At 36.9% G+C, this 26,139-nt stretch overlaps 1 protein-coding gene across 2 annotated transcripts in view; it reads right to left on the minus strand.

The window, feature by feature from the left end:
* Positions 1–223: 223 nt before the first annotated feature.
* Positions 224–26,139, minus strand: part of LOC105486997 (zinc finger DHHC-type palmitoyltransferase 13) — a 53,215-nt gene continuing 27,299 nt past the window's right edge. For both annotated transcript variants that reach the window (XM_071074976.1, XM_071074977.1), the window contains exons 7-17: positions 24,860–25,022; positions 24,496–24,621; positions 21,267–21,400; positions 18,153–18,255; positions 13,226–13,348; positions 12,299–12,361; positions 11,516–11,609; positions 10,300–10,383; positions 6,105–6,262; positions 3,548–3,645; positions 224–922 (exon numbers count right to left, since the gene is read on the minus strand). In XM_071074976.1, the coding sequence (XP_070931077.1) occupies positions 784–922; positions 3,548–3,645; positions 6,105–6,262; positions 10,300–10,383; positions 11,516–11,609; positions 12,299–12,361; positions 13,226–13,348; positions 18,153–18,255; positions 21,267–21,400; positions 24,496–24,621; positions 24,860–25,022 (1,285 nt within the window). In that variant the 3' untranslated portion in view covers positions 224–783. The remainder of the gene's footprint in view (positions 923–3,547; positions 3,646–6,104; positions 6,263–10,299; positions 10,384–11,515; positions 11,610–12,298; positions 12,362–13,225; positions 13,349–18,152; positions 18,256–21,266; positions 21,401–24,495; positions 24,622–24,859; positions 25,023–26,139) is intronic.

The raw sequence follows: 26,139 nt of genomic DNA on the forward strand, positions 1-26,139 counted from the left end.
GGAAGGTGGCATGCCCAGGGGTGTATAAATACTATACTAGAGTTACTATACTAGAGTTAAAGTTGAATTAGCATTTCCTGTAGAACAAGGGAAATTAGTAATTATAGTCATACCAGTCTAATATTTTGAGGTTACTAAGTTGTAATTAAAATTTAAGACTTTCTATGTTCTCTTTTCTAAGTAAGATGAAAAATCAAATTAAATCTTGCTTACTGGTATTAATCATAATCTCAACTTATTCCTGGAATTGTGAACTAATTTGTGTCCTATGTACATCTTAATTTAAGACTCTAGAAGTGTTAAGTGTCAGAAACCAAGTCTCAACTACAAAAAAAAATTTTTTTTTATTAAGTGTGAAAGCAAAACAGGTACATCTATTTAAATATTTTTTACATATTTATAGATACAACAAAGACAAATAACTTAGCAACAATTACAAGTTTAAAGAATAGTACTATTTTGAAACAGCCAATATAGCATCTGAAAATACTCCATTTTATCCATAATCAGTGAGTATTATTTCCAAAAAAAGTAACTTGCGTTTTCTTGTGAAAAATGTTTTTTTTTTAGATGTCTGCCAAGATTTATCAGAAAAGTCCATCTTTCTAAATCTAAAAAATTGTAGTGCCTTTATTGAGAACTTTTTTTACCCAATGGCTTTAAAAAACCACCAGTGTTTTCCTTTGGACTTAGGTGAACTCTAAATCTTTACATTACTTTCAAACTATAGGGCATCAACATAAACAAAAACAAATCAGATTGAGAGTTTTGGGCTGCTTTTCTTCATACTGAGCGAAGAACCTTCTCCCTGGCTGGGTGAAAGACCATGGTGTACTGCGACGTCCAATCTACCACACAGGGCTTCACCAAGCCAAAGCAGCCACACTGAAAGAAATCTGCCAGGTTCTGCATGAATCCAAGGCTGCCAAGAAAAAAAAAAAAAGAGAATATGTCTTACTATATTTCCTGTGTAGCTTGACAAACATTCATGGAGAATCTATAAGGTACAATGTCCTTTGAACATCTTGCAGAAATCCAGGGGTAAATCAGATAGTTCCTGGGCTTCTGGGACCTTAAAACTGAAACCTATTTCTGGACCTGAATCTGTATTTTGAGATTCCTGGCTTCTGCTCAGTAACTTAATTGGGCTTTTCGTCATCACTTCATTTTGGATTCCCCACTTAATGGACTGGCCACTGACATCAATAAGTTTCTTTCTTTCTATTCCTACTTCCCTAATTCAGACCTGATTACCTCAAAGGCCACATAGGCCAGAACAACTTAATCAACAAGATGGGATTTTCCCTAAACCTTGTAAGTAACTCTCTAAATGAATTCTCTGTCTCAATTCCTTTTAATTCATCTTGCATATTGCAGACTGTTGTCCTCCAAAAACCCTGATATAGTCATAGCACCTCACTTCCCAATCAAAACCCTTTAAAGACACTCCTCTGCCTAGAGGCTCAAAAAACATACCTCCTCTTTGTATTCAAGGCTCTATACAGTGTATCCCTCAAGTTCTAGCTCCCTGTGCACTCTGATTCTGTTTTTCCCACGATCATAGCTGTGTGGGCCTGGAATGAACACTGCTCTACACTTAGCTCAGGAACCCCCTTATCCTTTCAAGTCCTACCAGTTCTCAAGGCCCAGGCCAACGTCCACATTTCCACTGGAGCTTTCCTGACTACACTGTCTTAGGCATCATTTTTTCTCCTTTAAATTTCGGAAGTACTACTATCTATTCCAGTTATGAGAAATGCTCATTTTTACGCATATGTTCTATCTTTTAAGTGCCCAACCCAATCCCTTACACACATCAAAACACACCTGTCCATGGGGATGACTGCGTTTAGAAGATTGTGTTCTGCATGGGGATGATGGTATTGCTGCCACTAAAGGACCAACACTACTCAGAGGGCAACTTCCTGGGAAGAGGGCTATGTGGAGTTGATGGGGTGGCAGTGGGGACACATGCTAGAAATTTATAGGGCCTGCCTCAAAAGCTAGTTAGTGTCCCCTTCCCCTTGGTTTCAGTTTCAGTTACCTGTGGTCAACAGCAGCCCAAAAATATTAAAATGAAAAATTCCAGAAATAAACAATTAATAAGCTTTAAATTGCCTCCCGTTCTGAGGAGCATGATGAAATCTCACGCCATCCAGCTCTGTCCGCCTGGAACATAAATCATCCCTTTGTCTGGTGTTTCCACTCTGTCTACACTACCTGCCTGTTGGGTTATCAGACTTAAATAACGTGGTATATACAGAGTTCAGTACTATCTGCAGTTTCAGGCATCCATTGGGGTTCTTGGAACATATCCCTCGTGGAGAAAGGGTGACTACTGTATGGAGTAAAAGTAACTTAGGAGAGGAAAACAAGTAAAATCTTTGGTTTGGGCGGGACTCAGTTTTCCGTTGAGTTCCTCTAGTTGATGCTGCCATCACTCAGCAAACGTGCTCTAGAGCTCTCATGTGTCCCTCTATTCAGACTCTTCTCTAGGGCTTGGAATGCCCTTCCTGCCTCCCAACTCCATTGTGCCCTGCCCCACATCTCTCAAGGCTCAGCTTCAAATTCCAACCCTACCACAGGCTTCCATAGTTTAGTGGAGTAAATATTTATTCCTCTGGTTAAGCTACAAAGAAAGGGACTTTATTATCACTGTCAATGTGAAACTATCATCACAAGTTTACACTCCTCTCCACTCCCCACTGCTTGAGCCATCTCTTCCCAATTAAGTCAATTTCTCTCATCTCCTAAATACACATTGTAGTCATATTCCAGTCTCTGATCCCCTTGTCTAACAGCCTAACAGTTTCATCTTGTACCAAGAGCATGCTTTAAAATAGACTGCTCATGAGATATGCAGTGAACGTTCAAATCCCCAGAGGGCTCTGGGTCACCTCTGCAGCACTCCCAGTTTCCAAGACCCTGCCATAAGTGGCAGGGAGATAAGCTTCAAAGTCCGATCTTTCATATCATAAGACGAAGGTCTTTCTACACATACTCTCATTTTCAACTGAAAACGTGTTTCATACAACCAAATGCTCCAGGGGAAACAAATCCAAACCTGAAAAATTGGCTTCTCCCTGGTACAAGTCGGCACATTCAACATAGGGCTAGAAGAATTACTGGTGATAGAAAGCCAGGCTGAAAATCCTGGCAAACACACAAGCAAACACTTTCTACAGAGCACCTTGTGGCTGGCTCCCTCAGCCATACACTTAATTATCTCACATCGACTCCACGCCAGCAACAAACAACCTCGTGACCATGTGGCTTGACTGGAGAGATTCCCCACTTTGGCAAAACTTCAAAGTCACTTACTATTTGTGCTGTGTCCAGTAAACTAACTCTCAAATTCTTACCACCTTGGGGCTCACGACTTTACCACTCACCCCATCACTAAATCTTCTCTAAGAAAAGGGGGATCAACTGTACTAGAAGGCAAGTTAGAGAACAGCAATAAGGCCATGGGCAGTGGCACCAGCTTAGGAAACCAGTGACTAGGGATCTTCCACAGGACTCAGTGTCCAAAACAGGTCTCATTTACTTGTATGGTGTCTTCCTGAGGGACAATGTCTGTTTCATATGCTTGCTCTGCTTCAGCAGGCTGATTCTCTCATGGGAGGTCAGGCCCAGAAAGGCAATCTGAAAAAGAAGGGTGGAAGGTACATGAAAAATCCCACATCATAACTCCATCACTCAGCAGTACATCACAGGACACTGGCAAACATTCAGTAGTCCCCTAAAGACAATATCCCCCAGCTTTCTAATCAACGATCATGGTGATGCAGAGATGCAGCAGCCTTAAACTATACTCTCCCACATAAATCTAGTAGCTGGGCATTTTGTAATTGTTTAATTGTCTAATTTTTATTAACCTTCAAGAAAGAACTATACATTGACTTAGAGTTGTGAAATAATTGCTATATTAATTCAAGCTATGGCATATGGTAATGTTTAATTTTCAGCACATTCAGTGTGCAACTTTTAGATAAAACAATATAAGATCGGTATTAGTGCAATTATCTCAACTTGTGTGTTCTCTTTAGTATCTCCTTGAAAAGGGTCAAAGAAAAAGTTAATCAGAAGTAAAGAACATTTAATTTCAAAAACGTGGGGAAGACTGAGAATTAAGGAAACTTAAAAATTCTTAAATCATGAAAAACCATAACTATTCAGAGTCATCTCATTTAAACCTCAAGTTCCTTATCTGTAAAACAGCTCACCATACCACCCTCATCATATTTTTTAAGGATTTGAGATAATCTATTTAAAATACCTAACGCGGCAGGGTGTGGTGGCTCATGCCTGTAATCCCAGTGCTTTGGGAGGCCGAGGCGGGTGGATCATGAGGTCAGGAGTTCGAGAGCAGCCTGGCCAATGTGGTGAAACCCCATCTCTACTAAAAACACAAAAATTAGCCGGGCGTAGTGGCGGGCACCTGTAATCCCAGCAACTTGGGAGGCTGAGGCAGGAGAATCACTTGAAATGGGAAGGCGGAGGTTGCAGTGAGCGGAGATCCTGCCACTGCACTCCAGCATGGGCAAAAGAGTAAAACTCTGTCTCAATAAATAAATAAATAAATAAATAAAATCAAATACCTAATGCAGAGGATTAGAGAGATGAAGTAACTGATTCAAGGCCACACAGCTTAGAGTGGGAGAGCTGGTACTGACTCCTTGGTCAGTGTGAGAATAAAGCCCACGCTCCTAACCAACACCTAAACACTTAGCTTGACTTGCTACAGTCAAAGCCGCGACTACCCGGAGCACTCAGGAAACAAACGTTTTCAAAGAACTGGATTGTTTTGTTCATTAAGAAAACAGCTTTGTTCTGAATTCTTCCTTTTGAAATTATCTGAAACTTTGAATCCATTTTTTGCCTTACTGACCTTTTTCTAAAAAATTAAGGATATTATCACCTCATATACTTGTACTTATTCTAAGATTCCAGAAAAAAAGAAAGATAATTAGAAATGATGTCTCAAAGCATTATAAATACTAGGTATTACAAATGATAATATTATCACAGATGCTAGTATCTATTCTTGCTGCCGGAGTCTATTGATGTCAGAGTGATAGGAGATTGAGAGGAATGTTCAGAAACCTCAGTTTAGTCAATATTATTAATTCAATTTCATCCCTAAACATTTTTTTCTTTTTCTTTTTTCTCTTTTCTTTCTTCTCTTTTATTTCTTTTTCCCTCCCTCCCTTCCTTCTCTTCTTGTTATTATTATCATCATTATTATTTTGAGATTGATTACTTTCCCATAAAAGTGGAATACACTTTGCTTTGGTTGAGTAATGCTCTAATTTTTTGAGGTCTTACAGTAATTGACTCAGACTGATGACCACCTGCTTCCCATTCCACGTGGGCAGGACACAGCAATCATGAGAATTAGGTTAGGCTCATAGGGGTTGGAAGGCAGCAGGGAAGGGACTAAAGCTTTGGAGAAAGCTGAAGGTGACTACTGCCCTGGAGCTTGAACTTTCTAATGGCCATGGCCTTCTCTGAAAATGTAATTACTATGACCATTGGTTAGTGATGTATTTTTCATTTCTTTCCACTCTCATCCATTTAAACACTGCACAGTAATAAAGGTAACAAACAGGGTTGGAAAAACTGAGGGAAAACAATCTTCTCACGTTTGCATGATGGTTTACAGCTTATACTATGCTTACACACAACATATAATTTAACTGTACAATGGAAAAAGCCCTCGAATGGGACTGTCAGAAGACCCAAGTTTCCAGTTCTGATTTTGCCACACACTGGGTGACCTTGAGCAATTCAATTTACCTTTCTATACTTCTATCTATAAAATAAAGAGGTCAGATTAGGTAACTCCTAGGTTAAACTCCAATAATTTATTATGCTAACCTTTAAACCATTTTGTGGTTTAATGTAGTAGATAGGCATTATTGTCCTCATTTTACAGACAAAATACCTGAAATTCAAGTGTGGTTAAATGACATGGCTAGACCCACAGAGTCAGTGACAGAGGTAAAAACAGAATGTACATCTTCTGATTTTAAATTCAAGTCTATCTCACTACAAGTTTTGGAAATTTTACTCAAAGCCATTATAAGAAGAGAAATAAATACCTGAAAGAGTTGATTTAATAATAAAAATGTTGACCATGAGAAATGGAAAGTTGCTAGCATCAAGATATATAAAACCCAAGGGGAACAGGCCACAATCTGATTGAGGTAAGTCCATAATCCATCTTCTTTGAATGTTGTGGCACAATGATTGGACCAATCTGTGAATTCACCAAAAAAAAAAAAAAAAAAAAAAAAAACAGGCAATAAACTAGTTATCAGTCTCCAAGAAGATAAAATCACTGCAGTTCTGTGTAGGGAGAAGAGAAAGTATGGCACAGATCATGATTCAATTTTAAGGTTTCATTTTCCACATGACAGCTCAAAAACTAAAGATGACAAAATGGTGGCTTAATGTTAATTGAGGCTATGATAACACTGTATAAGTAGTTGACAGTGAAGGAATAACAAAAAGAGTCCATAAAATCTTTACTAAAATCTGCATTCAGCATAAGATACACTATCTTGAAGTTAACAATTTGTTCAGAACATTCCCTACCATATTCATGTTTATAGCAACTATGGGTCTATTACAGGACTGAATATAAACTCTTATTAAGGGTTCAGATGAACCGGCCATTGCTGCGGGCACAAGATATCCCATAAGCACCTAGATGTCATCAGAATACAATCTAATAGCATGCAGGGAGCTAGGCATGGGTATACTTCTGCACTGACACCATAACTAAATCTGCAGAGGAAGAAAGGCCAGATGAAGAGACTCACAAGACAGACACTCCTGGGAAAAGAATATAGAGCAAAACTCAGATTGTCACAGCTCAGTTTCTCCCCAGGTGTGCCAATTAAAGAACTTTACTATGACCTTTCATATTAACCTCCTAACCCATGTAGCTAGGAGCAGCAGTAAGGAGAAATACACACAGGAAGCAGCAGAAACAAGGGAACAGATCTTCAAGGTTATGTAAATTCAATGACTTTTACAGGCACCCTGGCCATGCATAAAGGGTGAATTATTTTTAAAAGAGAATTCTGTCGATTTGCACCTCGAGGTTTCATAAATGCCTCTGACGATTTGATAAATAGTTTTGGACATTTTTCCAATGCTGCTCTGAAGACCTCCAGGGACAGGAAGAAAATGAGTCCATGACTTTCCTGTCAACTGTACCTTTAAATCCTAAAAATCTACTTTTTTTTTTTCTCTTTAAGTCTCTGATTCCCAACCATCTTTCATGAATATATGCCAGAAGCATTCTAAGACCAATCATCACAGAGTAGCAATCAAGGTACAAGTTAAGGCAAATTACACTCTCTCTAGAGCGTCTCATTAGGACAGCAAAGAAAGATGCATCTCATGCACCTGATATCACAAAAAAGAATATAATTTCCAACAGTAGGTGGAGAAAACAGCTGTTGAGTGGGAAAGAATGTCTATTTTCTTTCAGTTTATGGGTTTCTACTGCTCCCTTCTGGGAATTCTTTTGATAACACAGCATGATCTCACACTGAAGTTTTCAGAATACTGGTTTTCAGATTTAACATCAAAGATATGACAGCAAGTTGTCATATACATTATCTTATGCAATGTAACACTTTAATTTGTGCTAATACATTCTTATCAGCTGGCCAATGGCTAATGGTAAGGAACTCATATCATTCCAAGTCAATCATTTTCATCTTTAGATGGCTCTGATAGTTACAGAGTTCTTCCTGATGGTAATCTACAATATTTCTTTCTGTAACTTGTAGAAGAGGACACTTTTGGAGTCACTTACTGTCCACCTTGTAAACAGACCTTACAAAAGATGAAATGGATGGAGGCTGTACAGAAGTAGCAGCTATTGGATCACATGAGAAGGAGAGTACAGAGCAGGGCTCTAGCAATACAGCATTAATGGTAAACAAGGGAGGTGGGATAACAGTGAGGCCTCATTAGAGAAATGGAGCACAAGTTCATGTTTTGTCTGTGAAATAATAATAAATGACACAATACCCTCATTCAGTGTAAAGAAATATTGCTGGAATATAAATGGAATAAAGGTAACAAAATACACTCAGTTAGTTTATACAGTTGTAAGTGAATATAAGGTGGGACTGTTCTTATGAAACAAAATGTAATATGAAAATTGGTTCACAGCCAGAGAAAAAAGACAAAGAGGAGGGAAGAATCAACATGTGTAATAAAAAACTAACTTGGAAAGATTGAATGTGATGAAAAATCGCTTCTGTCCTTATCAATACAGTCTTATGCTGGTCATAGATGCAAACAAAGGTGACTATTTTTAGTGAAGAGAGAGAAGAGAGGAGAGGCAGGAGAGGTGTAAACTCTGGCTCCTCTCCCATAGGATTCAGTCCAAGAGACAAGTTGGTCCATGTGCCAACTTACAAAGGTTTTCCAGGAATATGCTTTACTGTCAGGCTTTGAAAGGAAGCTTTCTCAATAGAAACAAGCACTGTCAAAAACTCTTTTATTTTTTACACCATAAGACATAATCTAAGAAGTTTTAAAAATCGAATGCTGGCCAGGTGCAGTACTTCATGTTTGTAATCCCGGCACTTTGGGAAGCTGAGGCAGGAGAAGCACTTGAGGCGTGGAGCTTGAGACCAGCCTGGACAACATGGTGAAGATGCCATCTCCACAAAAAATTTAAAAATTAACTGGACATGGTGACAGGCACCTGTAGTCCCAGCTATTTGGGAGGCCAAGGTAGGAGGATCATCACTTGAGCACAAAAAGTTAAGGCTGCAGTGAGCCATGATTGTGCTGCTGCATTCCAGTCTGGGCAACAGAGTGAGATCCTGTCTCAAAAAATATGTAAATAAATAAGCAAAAAACAAACAAATAAAATTAAAATTAATTAAAATAAAAATAGAATGCTCAGGGTTACTGGTGGCCTTTGGCAAGAACTGAGCTCAGAGATTACAGCCTTCTACTAGACCTATTTAACATGGTGACAGTTATATTTAGCTACAAAAGCATTGCCTACTGATCAAAGACACCCAAGGCGTCAGGTAGGAAAGGGTCTGACAAGGTAACTGAAGCCCTCCATGCCTATGGCAAGGCAAAAATTAACTCATTACACATAGATACTAGTTAATAATCTCTAAAAATGAAACCCCAAACAAAACAAAATTTGTAATACTTGATATTTCCAGGGAGGGAAACTGGGAGGCTGGGGGGGCAAGTGTACAAAGAATTGCCTTTCAAAAACTAACAAAAATTTTAAACTAAAGAGACAGAGACACAGAAGAGAGAAAGAGAGGAAAAAAGTGTATGTGTACTGGGCTTAGGATGCTTAGGGGAAAAAAACATTCTTAATGTCTTTCGGAATTACCCCAGACTTCAGCTCAAGCAACAAACCAGTACTCTACTGGTAGAGTCTAAGATTTGACCAAGAACATAACAGGAGGGTGGATGGAAACAGATTAGAAGTGAAGCCTCTGTGTTTAGAGCCCAATTCCCCCAAAGCCTTCAAAACAAATAAATAATAAACAGTTAAAGTCCAAATAAATAAACTACAAACACCATAGGTTTTTCCAGTTAGGTAACCTATTTCCAAGGTCTGAAAAATGTAATCATGCAATTCTTAAGAGATAGCCAAAATTCTTCTTGCTTCAATTTAAACCCTGTCCTTCTTAGTCAACCACCTCAAAACAGCTGGCTGTCATTCTCTATGTGAGACCCTATATACTCTTTTAAACTGCTACTGAAAGCTTTTTTCATTCCTCAGGGCCACAGAATAAGTGATCTAATGTTTTCTTCCAAGTTACTATTTCCAACCTTTTAACTGTTAGTATTCCCATCAGTTCTCAGTTTCAACTTGATACTTACCAAATGGCATGTGCTTTCAGAGGTTTCTTCCTTAACGACTGGACAACTATCCCCCAACCTCTCTACCACTGACTTTTTTAAAACATTTTTTTATTTACTTATCACCTCTTACTTTCTACTTCAGCAACTGACTTTCCCTCTTCACTGGGGAGCAAATCTGTATTTGCCTTAAATGAATTTCTATTTTTGACCACTTCTCAAATTTATCACATTTTTTTCCTAAAGTACTGAGAACTAACCTCATCTTGTATTTCTTGCAGCTGAGGGAGTCTTAGAGGCATTTGCTTTGTTCTTATTAGGGGTATGGTTTATAGTCACCCAGCCAGAATGTGATATACAACGGTTTACAAGGAAAAGTAGAAATGGGTGTAGGTGTATGTGCTTGTTGTAAGAAAAATTTACACTTACAGATGAAAGATCCATATATAATCCAGCCACATACCATGGAAAGGAAAAACAAGAAGAATATGTAATAGTGATGATTGCCAAAACCTAAAGAAAAAAGAAAAAAAAATACTTAATATTTTCGTTTCTTCTGATTTTCAACATAAGACCTCCTTAACCACTTTCCTGTCAAAAGTCTTCACCAAAGTAAAACAGAAATAAAGCTGTTGCTTTGCTTTTAAGTACCATTAAATCAAGCCACACATTTCTGATATGTCACAGTCAACTGTCTATGTTAACTGAACTATTATTTATTAATTACTTACTTAAAAGAAGATACTTTTTTGGAATAGAATAAAGTTAACTAAGCAAACACTGCTCTAGGCTGGCCTATCCTATGATGGAAGGAAGAGAAGCAGGCAGGAATTTAAACAAATCATATAGTCTCTTCCTTCCATGTAACATGTTTGTAAAAGTAAAACTTCTGGAATAGAATACAGTTAACTAAGCAAACACTGCTCTAGGCTGTCCTATCCTGTGATGGAAGGAAGGGAACCAGGCAGGATTTTGGACTAATCATACCCTGCATCTTTCCTCCTCCCATGTAACACGTTTGTAAAAGCACCACTTCTGAATATCAAGGATTGACTTAATCGGGGGAACACAGAAAACGAATATGAGGAGCAGCAATAAATTTACACGTTGCTACTGGACATGCGAAGACTGGCAACCCACAATCTGAGAAACTTCTACAGAAGGGAAGCGGGAAGGGCCAGGCAACTAAGTCTTCTCTTGCACAAGCTGCCTTCTCAATGCTGGAGATGGGAGCGTTTCAGTGCTAATGACACAAATGCTCCTCAACTACTACATCATGGTCTGACCTTCTCCTGAAGCAGCAAAACCCGGCAGAAGGAACAACACCCACTGGAATCAGGAGACCTAGGTTTACATATTACTAGTTGTGTCACTGTAAGTTAAGTGTTTTAACTTCTATGATCTAGCGTTTTTACAAGTAATTTGGAGATAACACCTTTTCTGTCTACTTCACAGGCCCGTGGCTACCAAACTGAATGATGCATGTGCAAATACTATATTACCTGTAGCATAATAATGATGTATGGGCTCATTGCTATTGGAATATTGAAAATGGAGCCCTAGGATGCCCTTCCACTTTTTCTGCGAGTCATAACTAAACATATGCTTAACTTCATAGTAGTAATTGAAAAATTAAATCTCTCACCTATGCACCGTCCAGTCCACAGGCAGTGCTGATCATATCGAGCCACACAGGAGTTGCATACGTGGCAATGGAGTGACCTTAATGGCTTCCTTATCTAAGTGGGCAATCAAGATAGGCCTAAGCAAAAACCAGTGTCTCAAAGTGGTAACAAATCACAAGCAAAATTTTAACTTGAGGTCACAAAGGCATTGGCACAAATCCTAAACAGACCATCAATTCACACAGAGGCTGTGGAATGCCTTATTAGTATTTACTTCCATATGTCTACTTTGATTAGGACATCACTCAGTGGGATCTGAATTCCAGAGCCTGTTCACACTGGCTAAGTGGAAATGAGGCAGTACCACAGAGCAAAATAAGCACAGAACTAAGAGAAGGAAACCCAAGTTCCATTTTTAGCGGCACCAATAATTTGGGAGAATTTACTTCCTCCCTTGATTCCTCAATTGCAAAATGAGAGGTTTCACTAAGTGGTTTCTAAGGTCATTATGAGCCTCTGATTTGAAGTTAGTTCTAATATATGCTTCATGACAGAGAAAAGCAAATAAAACACACAATGGATAATCCACAGAGAGATGTAACCAGAGACAACTTCAAGAGATTATAAACATCATTCTTCCATATGTTCAAGACAGAAAGCTGTTCAGACAGGAATGTAAAATTAGAAATGGGTAAAAACAAAGGTGTATAAATATACCATGAAGATCTGACAAATGCTTACATGAGCAACATTACCAAGAATTTGCTCTCACTATGGAAAAAAATTATAAAGAAAAAACTCACAAGACATGATGTACAAAATGTTCTGAAGTCCAGACAGCCAGTTTCTGCAAGGGTGATGATATTCTGAAAGACACGAAGTTTGACCTATTATCACTTTTTATTGGAAAATGTATTATGCACAGTTATATACCATTCTCACAGCTCTTGCTCCAAGCTGAAGTAGTTAGAAAAGCAATTTGGAATACTTGCCACCAAATCATTCTGTGCTTGAAATGAGGTGATTCTTCAAGGTTGCATTTTCAACCAACAGCTAATAAATTAGGATGCGTAAAAATTATACCACCCCATCACTCCCGCCTATCACCTCATCTCTGTGAATGGCAATCATCTCACAGTTATGATCTGCTAGAGAAAAATAAATATGCACATATACACACCCATTAAAAAAGAAAAACCCACCAGTATACATCAAAACTGAAAGTTACAAGCACCAAGGGCTGGGTCTTTCAGGAACACGGGCTTTAGGTAACAGACAACATTCTCCAACTTCTAAACATTCATGAGCAATGGAAAACATGCCATGTCATCTGAGAACTTCACATTTGAGGAAGAGAAGGGGCGTTTCCTCAGCCAATAAGCAGAAGGACTCTCCCTGGTCACTGACTAGTTACTCTCCATTTATTAAGTGGGGAAATGTAAGCTAAATGACCATTATGAAAATGTTATTACAAGGAAGCAGGAGATCATATTCCTAAAAGGAATCACATCTGAAAAAGTCTTGGTGGGGTATTACTTTAACAGAAAATAAAAATATGTATTAAAACTTTCATATACATAAACGAAAAAACTGTAAGAGTGGAAATCTAATTTTTGCTATATCACCCCCCATGTCATGCAGCCATAACAAAAAGCAACACATCTGCATACATGACTTTCTAAAGTTTACAAACCCTCCTATTAAAAATATCAGTAACAAAGAAATCTCACCACTTTCTTTTCTTCTTCAGAAGCCTTAGTGAAGCCTGGATCAGTTGCCCAAGTCTTATAGAAAAAGTACAGAAAGGCTACTATGCTGAAAATGAAGCTGAAATAGAAAGGGGCTCCTGCTAAATGTTAAAGCCAAGTTAAGGAATAAACCAAACTTCCTTTAAAAATAATATAATTATCATGTAAGCAAATTTCATCATTGGCGCCTAAGAACTTCACCTTCCTTATGCACACATGTCCCCGCCCCTAAACCTCTTCCCATCCTATGTTCTAATCCTACTGGAATTTGTTCCTACTTGGCTAATAATTAATGCTTCCTTATTAGTTGAAGCTCATATTAAATACTGATAGGAATAGTTGCAACTTATGAGGAACATCCTGAAAAGTGACAAACACTTAAGACCAAATAAATTTATCTCTAATGGTGTAATTGTGGCTCTCCTGTGAGCATCTGGAAAAATATTCTTTGATCATTTTAGCAAAATCATTCAAAGAAACAACCCTCTTGATTCAGAGATTCCAAATAAAAGTATTTCCCTATATATTAGATACATGTTTGCAGAAGTTTCCCACTGAAAGTTTAGTAACAAATCCTTTTATTAGGCTGAGTTAATTTAGAGACAAACTGCTCTCCTTGTGAAATGATTGAAAGTCACATATTATGGATAAATTATGATAAAAGCGTTTCATGGATAAATGTTATCTGCATTGAAATGTTTTTAAGGTGATACAAATTATCTGTATAATAAGTAAAATTTTGCTCCAAGGAATGACAAATGAACATGCAGCAGTAAATCAAGTAAGACCAGAAATAAACCAACCGTCCTTGCCCAATTGAAATAATTATTGACAAAGTAACTGTCTCCACCTTCCAAGGTTCTGCCGTGCTATCCTGTGCCAAACTTCAATGTGGAAAAAGTGACCACAAAATACTCTAAACCCTTTCTATTCAAAGTGTTGTCCAAAGACCTGCAGACACAACTTCACCCGGGAGCCTGTTAGAAAAGTAGAACTTCAGGACCCACCCTAGACCTACAGAACCAGACTCTGGGTTTTAATCCCCAGGGGCTTCAACACGCACATTAAACTTTAAGAAGCCCTGCTCTAACCCACAAAGACAGCACAACCACATCTGGTTAAGACAGGCAGGAATAAATCTTGTTGGCTTAATTTATCACAGTTCATCTGCAGGTGGGCCTAGCTTTAAGAAAGAGTTGAGTCCAGGGAAGTTGTGTAAAATTCAATTTTAACATTTACTTAGAATGAATTAATAAAATCATCCAAAGAAACAACCCTGTTGATTCAGAGATTCCAAATAAAAGTATTTCCCTATACATCAGGTACATGTTTGCAGAAAGACACTATTAAAGGTACATAGGGTAAGATCCTTTGTTAAAGAATCACATCACAATTTTTTAATGAAATCCTGATTGACACATATGACTCAAAAATACATACATTCAGTTCTCAAAAATACCTTCAGTTTCATAATGCAATGATTCTGCATGCTGAACTGACTGACTTTTTGGCTCCTATTTTGGTTAACTTACAAAACAAATGGCAGGGGAATCACCGTATCCCCACTCTGCAAGTGAAGTGAATTGCACCCTATCACCTCACATAAAAGCTGAAGACATTCCTTGCTTCGGTGCCCTTGTCAGTGTGGTTCACTGACCTAAAATGTCCCCTACTTCCTCTCATTTTCTTCTAAAACCACACTTTTAGGGTGTCCAAGTCCTAACTGCCATTAAAACCTAACTTATATTTTCCCTCCTTCCTTGGAATCTTTTCTGATTCCCTAGAGAGAATGATTCTCTCCCTTCCCTGAATTTAAGAATGCTTTTGTGGCACTCAGACCTTGGACTATAGTTTACCGACACATCAGCCTTCCCAGTAAGCTGGTAACACTTTTACAGTTAAGCCTCTCAAAACGGAGCTAAAATTTGCCTTTCTCTAACTTCAACCAACTGATTTTCATTCATTAGATCCTTTAGATCTGTACTGTAGCTGTCTTTTAGATCTAATCTACATAAGCTTATCCTCTCATTTGTTCAATACATTTTTGTTGAGTGCCCATTCCTCATAGTGCATTGGCTTCCAAATGATAGACTTCCAAACACTTGAAACTGGAAGATAGTGATCATACTTCCAAGATAAATAGCAACACTGTCCTTATTTAACAGTTTCCTGTCATGTTCCTCTGTTCATGCTCCCGTTTATCATTCTCTCTTTTAAAAGGATATAATTCAAAACAGAGCAAACACCAGTGCAGAGAACAGAGAAGCTGTTGTTGTCTTTTGCTTGGACACTCAAATCCTTGTAATACTATGTGAGAATATACTCGCTTCCTTGACAGCGGCATCACTAGCCACACTGAGCATTTAGTCAAAGCTCCTGGTTCCTTTGCACTTGACCAGAAGCTATGTCACAGCTCACCATAACATGCACTTGTACAGCTGATTTTCTGAAACTCAGTATGGGACTTTACATGTATTTATCCCTCTTAAACTTAACACAGTTACAGCCAATATCACAAACGTAATATTCAGAGATCCACCATTTATCTCCTGATTTGAATTTTACCTTCAAATTCATCAATCAGGTCCTATTTTATTGTACTCAATCCCCCCTCATAAAAGCCAAAGACATTACTTGCTGAACTTATAAAAGGTACCAAAAGAAACTGATCATCTTAGAAGCCAACCTAGAATTGCCCTTGAAATTAGTTTCAACATGCAGCCTTCCATCTAGATTTTATTCATAAGAATAACTAATAACAAAATATTAGGTATATTTATAGAACACCAATTTTGCCATGGGGACTCTGGTGAGCACTTTATAGTAATCCTTGCAGCCACACCATGAGTTTGTTTCTGTTATCTCCAATTTACAGAAAAACTAAGGCTTGGTGAAATTATGTACCTTGCCCCAACGGTACATAACTAGTCTGAAAAACAGCTAAAACTCAAAATCCTTTTGTCTTATTCCATAGTGCCCCAGAACATCTTCCCCTAATAGGCCAGTATCTGTGGAAGCAGATGCCCTTATTCAATCCAGATGGCAGCCTGAGACAAAGCTAGTTTAAACCCAGGGCAGCATCTCAGTTCATCCACAAGGCAGTTCCAAGATTTAAAATTTAGTGTGAACAACATTGTTCTGATGGTGAAGTATGCCACCTACTGACTTACATGCCCTCACAAGTAGCAGGTTCATATGGTTGCCTAGAACAAATGGCTTTAGGTTGTACAAGCAAATAAAATAGTCCAACTTGTTGATTCCAACATCTTAAGATTCTGTCTAGCTATGGAAATCAGTTCTCTTTTGTTAATTTTGATTCTACAAATTTGAAATAATTCAATAGAAAAAGCTTTGTGCAAAATCTGACATGTTTCTCAAATTTCAAAAATTTATCACAAAACACATTTTTAAAACTGTTTTATTCCACTGCCATATGGATTGGTAAATAAAAATATCAGCTGTCTTTCCTTCCTCTGTATCATGTCAATTACCCTAGAATTTATGAGCCTTGGGTCTTCTGCAAGTGATTTTGTTGTATCCTGTGCTGTTATCTGATGCACTCGTGACTACTTATAATATCATGTATTTTTCTATTGTAATAATAATATCATCCAAGCCTTCATTAAGTGGTGGTAATAAGGCTAGTGCTTAAAAAACTGCCACCAAATCAGTAATTATGAGACAAACAAGAGATAATAAAATCTGAAAAAAGCCAAATGACCATGCCATTCATTTAAAGAAATCTGAAAAATATTAGAGATAATGCTCAAAAATCAAAAGGAGAATTAAAGCAAAAATACGCTATAATGGATGTAGACATATGTACTTTGAGAACTCACATGGCCAACTCATTTCACATTTATTCCTATGGAAAAAATATTCTTGAATTCAGTTTACGCATGCCTCCCATAAACACTCTGTTCTTTCTTTTTGGAAATGCTAGAGAAGTAACGTGGAAGTTTGAAGGAATATACTAAAAGGTATATTTCCATCTACAACATTCCTTCTTCTCCTACTCCATAAGCAAAGCAAGGCTATCAGAGCTTCCTTGGAAGGGAAGAAGGGAGTCTGGCAAGAGGTGGGAAGATTGAAAATGCCTTCCACCTACCTGAAGTCATAAATGGTTAGAGCCCAAGTAACCCCCTCCCCATTTCTAGGTGACAGGACTTGGTCAACACTAAGAGAACAATAAACCCCTAAGTTGGACTTGGTCCTAGGCCCTGATCCTCAAGTAATAAACCTATTTCCTGAATGAGTTTTTTTTTGTTTGTTTTTGTTTTAATCTCAGGCTGCTATTCATTAGTGGGTCATGAAAGAATTAAATGGGCCGTGATTAAAATTTTTTACAAAGGAAATGGGATGAAATAACACCATAGGGTAAAAAGTACATTAGGAGTACAGTCTTTGTTTTACATATATGTTGAGTGGCAAAGTAAATTTATTTTTACTGTGGATTGAGAATCATTGCCTTAGATAATACCACTAACCCTTACCATTACTGAGGAAGCCATATTTTCCCCAATATCCCTTTCATGCAGTCCATCTTGGTACTCAGAAAATGTATTAAAATTAACTGTAACTGCTGATCAAGTTATGAGAAACATCTGACCTTGAAGGAATCTCAAGACAATCCAACAAATTATGGTACAAGTAAAACAATAATACATTCTACTGTTCCCCTCCTATGAGTAATAAATACTAGATACTTACCATTTCCATAATGTACTCTGAGACTACTTTTCAAATTAAGTAGATTTTCAACATTAAACATCTTCATCTAGAACCATTAAATGAATGCAAATATAAGTTGCATTCCCTGGGCCTTTTCTAGTACCTAAATTCCTAACAGTGACATTACTCTTTTTTAAAGGCAAAATGAGATATGCATCAAAATTGATGCTTAAAGGATATCAGGAAAAAATAAGATGAACCAAGTCATAAATATCCAAAAAATGGAACTTAGCAGAAAGGCTGTTGGTAAGTATATAAGGTTCTTATACCCAACCAAGAACCTAAAAGAAAAAAGATAAATATAAGGTATTAGTATGACTTGTATTAATTTTAGTTCTAAATTTCCCTACATAATAATGGTAGTGATAATAATATCAGCAGCAAAAGTAATAGCTTTCACGTACTGAGTGCTTACTATGTGTCACTTTCCATGTGGTAACAGAGTTACGCAACATTATCCCCCCATTTTACACGAGAAAACTAAAGCACGATGACTCTCAAGAAGTGTATGTTCTAGTTCTTCTAACCAACTCATACAATATTTAATCTACAGCAGTTTAATATATATTTTCAATGAATCTTTTGTATTTCTATTGAGACATATACTTTTATTTCTTTTTTGGCATATATTTTTAAATACACTATAATGCAAAAATTTATATAGAGATTCACCTTTACATTTAACAAGCTTTCTTCCAGAGACTAGAATGATATTTGTGAAGCATACAGATGCACACAATCTTAAGCACATTCATCCTATAATCAGCTTAAGAAGTAGACACTTCATATAAAAAGATACACAAAGGCTAAAAATGATACTGGCATTCAGAATATTAACAATCTCACTTGGGTCACAGGCAACTTGAGGTCCACATATAATTTACCCAAAATACTGCAGTTTCAAAAGAAAATGTCTTTTACACTAAGTACTCACTACAGACATCTTATGCATGAATATAGTTTACCTGAATATATTTTAAAATTTATTCCAGGAAAAAACAATGGTTAACAATAGGTATGAAGGGTTAAAAAAAATTAGCTACCAGGATCATAACCAGAATTATGATAAGTTCATATTTGAGAAGAACTAAAGAGTCCAAACTTTAGATGCTCAACATGCTGCCAAAATAGGCCAAATTAAGCCCTTGCAACCTCCAGGGTGTGGTCTGTCGGAGATCTTACAGCAAAAAACGTATTTGACCAATTACATAATACAATGAACTATTAATTTACAAGAGTCTCTACCACTGTGTGTCCATTCCTGACAGGTGTCAGGTTAACAGCCTGGATCAATAAGCAACTGCCCTATAATAATAATAGTTTACAGTTGCTTTCCTCTATGAAATTGGGACCCTATAGAGGAATATGAGAGATAAAGGATGTATGAATAAAGTTGTCATATACATTTGACTCACATTTGAATTGTGCCCATTTTTATAATGTAGGCTTCAACTACAATAAACAAATAACCAAACACAATCTCAAATGTTCCTATCCTAGGCGAGTAGATATTACCAGCCCTTGCTTCCTCTCTGAAAAAGGAGTGATGACTCTGATCGTTGGTGATTTGGCTTAAAATTTATTTAGAGCATGAGTTAATCCAATTAGTGGAAAGTGAATAAATATCTCTAAGTTACAAGTTATCTGAATAGCAGACAATTTTAGGCATTTTGCTATGTTTCAGAAATTTGAGTTTTCACATTACATTTATATTCTAATTCATTTCCAGACTATTGTCCCGCTCTTGGGTGATACAGTAGTAAGATTCCTCTAATACTTCATTTGCTCTTATGACAAAAGCAGGACATGCTTATGCCAGAGAATGTTGGCAATCAACAGAAAGACAGAGGAATACTCATAATCATAACATGCAAAGAGCAACCCTATATTTCCTTTCAGATCCTTTTCTATGGATCAACATCATTACATTTTTCTTTCATTCAGTGAATGAAAATGCTTAACAGCAGAGACAAGTTTCCTGCTTTTATGGGCTTTACATTGCAGGGAAGTGATTAAGTGCTAGAAGAAAATAAAACAGGGATGCAGCAGCGTCAGTCGGGAACGGCCTCACTAAGCAGGTGACAGCTGAACTGAGAGGCCTGAATGACATATCCAGCTATGAAAAGATAAGGTGTCAGAATACTTCAGACAAAGACCCAAGCAAGGGCCAAGGCCCCAGGTGGGAATGAGGCTGATGTGTGAGAAAGAATGTACAGTGCAGTGAGGAGAAGGGGAAGAGAGGAAGTTGCTGGGGAGGGAATAAATCACATAATATCCCATAGGCAAGGAGTGTGGATTTTGTTCTGAGTACAAGAAAAAGTTACTAGAGGGCGTTAAGCAGGGAGAAAAGAAAGAACTTACCTGCTTTTTAAAAGACTCCCTTGATTGCTAAGTGGGGGTAAACTCTAGGGGGATAAGAAGTCAGGAGACCTGTGAGGAGACTTGGTCTAGGATGCGAGTTGTGGAGATGGAGAGAGGCAGGCAGGGAACACGTGATAATGGGTTGGACATGGGAGGTGAGGAGAGGATGACAGTAATCCAAGCATGACACCCATATTCATTTGAGGAACTGGATGCCATTTTATTGAGAAAGGAAAGAGAGAAGAAGAGATGGGGGGGTGATATGATTATTGAGTACTATGTGTCAGCTATAGCTCTATGCATTTATATGTGTTAACCATGAGGCAGGCATTATCACGACAGTTAACCCTCATTTTATAGCAACTTGTTCAACGTCAGACTGTCATGTGGTAAAGTTTGACTTGAATTCAAGCAGTCTGACTCTTAACCATTAACTATATATAATCATATATAAATATTGTCCTAAAAATAAAACCATACCGTATTTACCATTTTATAACCTCCCAAAATTTAATTCAACTAAAAATGACTGACAGCAAAAATAACTAGCTTAAAATGAATTTAGAAAAAGGAAACAAAATTTCTGAAAAATGAGCAAAAATGCTTCAAGACGATTACAAAATCTTGAATAATTATGAAATGATTACAAACATCTCCCCATCATTCACCAAAAATAACAATTAAAATGTGACCCAGGATATTTATTTTCCACCAACTGTCAAGTCAACCAAGTTACTGGGTTGAGCAATTTGCTTTCAGCCAAATCATATGCTACCAAAGCTCTTTCTTCCCGTCCACCCTCAGGATGCTGTTATATGGTGAATAATATTTACAGCATGATAAAAATTTATGACTCCAGCTAACCAACAACAGAAATAAGAAATAAAATCAGAAACACAATAACCAGCCTTGCAAAAATTAACATACACACCTTGGAAACAAAGATGTCAGAAAAAACAATGTTACTAGAAGACATCCTTTTAAAAGCCAAGAATCTGAATTGAAGTCCAATATGTATCCAACAGCCCACATGGTAATCACAGAAAGCATCAGCAGCAGGAAGAGCTATTAAAAGATTCAGAATTTTAGAACTTTATGGATTTCACCTCTTAAGTATCTAATAATAGTGTAATATGAGAACTACTTCCAAAGTATAGAATAACAATTAATACAACAACAGAACTAACACAAAATTCTCCTCCAAAATTGCTGATTGATAAATCTGAGGTTTGAGAGATTGTACATCTTGGAAACAATCTTTTTTTTTTTTTTTTCCTAAGATGAAGTTTTACTCTTGTTGCCCAGGCTGGAGCGTAATGGTGTGATCATGGCTCACTGCAACTCCCCGGTTCAAGCAATTCTCCTGCCTCAGCCTCCCGAGTATCTGGGATTACAGGAACCCATCACCATGCCTGGCTAATTTTTGTATATTTATTAGAGACGGGGTTTCACCATGTTGACCAGGCTGGTCTTGAACTTCTGACCTCAGGCGATCCACCGCCTCAGCCTCCCAAAGTGGGAAACAATCTTTTAAAAGCCCTACATTTTATAAAATGTTGCTTAAACATATTTTGTTTTGCTTTTCTTCTCTAGAAGAAATGGTGGTCTTTTAGAAAACTGTTAATGAAAGCTAAGATTTTTCAAAATAACTTCTTGCAAACAGTATTCTATATTGGAAAGCATAAAGCAAGTTCAAGGGACTACATAGAAATTAATACACAAGACTCAATGAGGGAACTATAAGAACTCCAACCTGGGCACTGCATCATGCCATCCCTAATGGAGAAGGTCAGATGCAATAGGTCTGCAGAAAAGATGAGCTATGTTTGGAGAATGTAGAATTTTAAATGCCTATGGACATCTAGGAGACATCCAGCAGGCAGTCAAAAGTAGGTTTAGCATTCTGGAAGACTTGAAATTTATCAGTACATAGGTGGTAAAGCCATGAGTGAATAACATCCCAAAGACTGTGTGCAGGTAGAAAGGGGGCAGAATCTTAGCCAAAACAAACACTTAAAGGGAAAAAAGCAAAGTCGCCAAAAATAACCAAGAACAACCGACCAGAAAGGCAGGATCAGAATCGGCAGAAAGAAAGGTTTCAGGGAATCCAGGGAAGGGAGTTTCGAGAAGGGGGATGTTCTCAGTGTCAAATGTCACATGGAGATCAAAGATTAAAATATGTCCTCGTGATGCAACTAATTCAGGTTTATTTTGGCAAAGTTAAAAGAATGAACCTTCTATGAAACAACAGTCTGACTGAATTGAAGCTGGGCCTCGTGTTTGTGCAATGCAGTCTTTAATGACAAGATATGAGAACCTTGAAAGCAAGCAGGGCTTCCTTCTTTCTTCTTCCATTTTCACTTCTCTAAGTCATATCTAGGAGTGGATAATTTCAAATGACATTAAATCTTCAAAATGTTTCCAATTCCAATTGGCATGATGACACAAAATGGGCTAGTTTAGATTTTTTTTAATGTAAATTTAGAATCTCCTAGCAACATAATCTCAGAACAGAGATAAGAATTAAATATGGATCTCAAAATTCTAAATCCTAGATATAACACTCTTACAGACAAGCTGCACTATTCATTCAACAAATACTTGAGGGCATATTATATACAAGGTACTATTCTAGGCACTTGGGACACATCAATGAATTTAAGATCTTTTTCTCACTTAAATTCTAGCTGGGGAAGATAGACAGATAAATATGCTAAGTCAATTTTATAGTATATAAAAACCTGGATGACAAAGGGCCTTAGAGGCCATCATAAAGACTTTGCTTTTACTCTGGGAGAAATGAGGAGACATCATAGGAATGTGAGCTGATAAGTGACATGACTTGACTCACATTTTAGATTCATCTGCTGAACCAACATGGCACTGGTAGAGTGGTAAGAAGGGATCAGATTCTGGATATAAACTGAAGGCTGAACTGGTCAACACATCTTTCTAATGGACTGCATATGTGGTATGACAAAAAAAAAAAAAAGGTGAAGACAGAGGAATGCCGGAGTTACCAGCTACTGAGATGGGGAAGGCTTGGTTTAGTCAGGGGAAGGGTGGGGAGGGTATCAGAAGATGCCTATTAGACATCAAAGTGGATGAATCAAGTAGGTAATTTGATATATGAGTATGGAAAGGTCTAGACTAGAGAGACAAATATGGGAGTTATCAACATATAGATGACATTTAGGGAATGAATAAATAGCAAAAAGTTCAATAACAAAATCCTGGGGCACCCTACCAACAAGAGATGGGGAAGAAGTGGAGGAGCTGGCAAAGGATACTGAGGAGTAACCAATATTTCTTCCTCTCCCCACTCCACATGCCTAATGCAAAAGCAGTATAGCATTCATGATGATCCTCTACATAAGAATATGGTATCTCCTAATTTAGAATCACTATGCAAGTATAATTACTAATTATTATTAATAAGATGATGGTATCATATTTGAAAACACTAGAGACAGTGGAATCAATCCAATATCCCATTTTAACAATTTAAATAGTATTTACTTCTATGACTTAGATTTTGTTATTCATGAGAATAAGCTGAAGTTTCTAACATTTTCCATTATTCAGTTCATTTTAAAGTTTAGAGGAACACCACTCAGAACTGCTAAGCTAAAAAAATGAATAAAATTTGGGTTTAATCTCTCAAAATTCCAGTGTTTTCTTTTATGAAGTGACATCATATGCCTAAAGTTTGCAACACTATCATTTTTAAAGTCCTCATGATTCTAAGGCAACATTGTAACTGTTATTATTTTCTTTTTGAGAAATAAAAATTTAGTAAGGAATAAGCTGTTCCTACAAGCTTCTATAAAACTCTTTGCAACATGGTGTTTTTCCCATTGTGTCTCTAAAAATCAAAACCTTTTGCATTTCAATACACTCATTAAATAAATGTGGAAGTACGTAATACTATTCATAAGGTAACATGCAGTTTTAGAGCATCTAGTTGAGGACCAACAATAAACAGCCAATGAAAGTGCCAAATTTCCAACTTTGGGCAACAGGATGCAGGGCAAAGATATAGTCAGCAGATATAATGCAGCAAAAAGCCAACTCTCTGGTTTCTTCTGATGCCTAAATAAACAAAAGCAAATGAACAAAAAAGTCATCTATCCCACAGAAAAGACCCCAAATGAAAATACCTCGCATTTCTGCAGCCACCTCCAAAGTCTGAACTTTTGGTTGGTTCTCATTTTGGCTTCCGTTTTCAGCATATGAATAATGAGCTGATTTTTGTTTTGTAGAGCCATATCAAGAGGTGTTTCTCCCTTAAAAAAGAGTGGGGTAAAAAGTTTAAAAATATTTTTAATATATTATGAGTGCTAAACTTTTTTTAAACTTACCAGAATCATAGACTCAACACACTATTCCAAGGATAGCCAGCTATTATCATTTATATCTATCTTGGGGTAACTGAAAACAAATATATAGCTCATCTTTATGTGAATGTATCAGTCTTCTAACTCAAGATATAATAAACTAAGGGAGATAAATACCTGGCCATACCTTAACATTCTGGATATCCAGGCTAGAACCAGCTTCCAAAAGCTTATCAACTGCATTAACATTTCCTGCTGCAACTGCCCAGTGAAGTGGAGTGTTTTGGTGTATTTTATCAACCACATTGAGAGAAGGATTAAACTTTAAAAGAAATCCAGTTGGTTCTGGCCTGTCTCAAAATAATAAAATACCAAGAGGCATTAACAGAGATGATGACTTAAGGAGTAAATGCAAATTATGATCCTTTAAGATAATGCCATCAATTAACCATTCAGTTAAGTATTCAGAACTGAGAAACTTCTTTGTACTGACTTATATTCTAGGTACTAATAGGAGATTCCAAAAAAAAAAAAAGACATCTATTAAATGACATGCTATATAGACAATTTTAACAATGCAGTGAAATAACTGCTTCTGTTTTTCAAACTTTTCCTTTCATATTGTTCTATTTGCTAACACTTGTCTCTGAATTAATAGATTTAACTTTAGCCAATATTAAATGCTATGCTATTTATTCAATTAAAGACTAAATGTATGTTTTAGTTGAGGAGCTAACTTCATACTATCAAATCAACTGTTAAATAAAGCAGGTATAAATTATGTCCTATAATATTTGTGAATCTTAGAAAGTTATGGACTAAAAGACAGAATTCAGTAAAATATTTTTACTTTACCAATACCTTTCCTTCCTTCATGACCACTGAAGAGATTATTTTAATAAAACAATATTCTACTTTATTTATTCCATCAACATCTTTATAGAGATTATACCTGACTTCAGATTTACCAGCAAAGACAAAATGCTTTTTAATAAAATTCTACCTCCAATCCTACCATGAACAAAAAGGAAATAGCATTAGAACTAACATGGTTCCTAGAAGAGAAGTCCTAAGTACAAGCAAAATCAGAGATTCAATACAACATAGAAACAAACTGCTAAAGTGAGAACTGTCACAAGTATTTGCTTAAATACCAGAAGTCGAATTATACAGTGTCATTAATCATGTGTTTATAGAAATAAATACACAGAAAAACTTAAATATGTAAGTGCTTAATCTGAACACACAAAAAGACTCTTTTCAGTTATATTTTCAAAGCAGACAAGACTGATGTCAGAGAATCTCAAAATTTAATATTTTCCAGAAAGCAGACTTATCAGATTTTAAATTACGAGAACATTTAAAATTATAGCCATTTTTCTTAAAGGCAAAGGAAGAAATACAAGTCATGTTAACAAGTATATGTCAAGGTATATCTACTTGTTAGGTAAGGAAATTTTTTTCTTA

Source organism: Macaca nemestrina, chromosome 12, assembly GCF_043159975.1.
Source record: "Macaca nemestrina isolate mMacNem1 chromosome 12, mMacNem.hap1, whole genome shotgun sequence".
Taxonomy (NCBI): domain Eukaryota; kingdom Metazoa; phylum Chordata; class Mammalia; order Primates; family Cercopithecidae; genus Macaca; species Macaca nemestrina.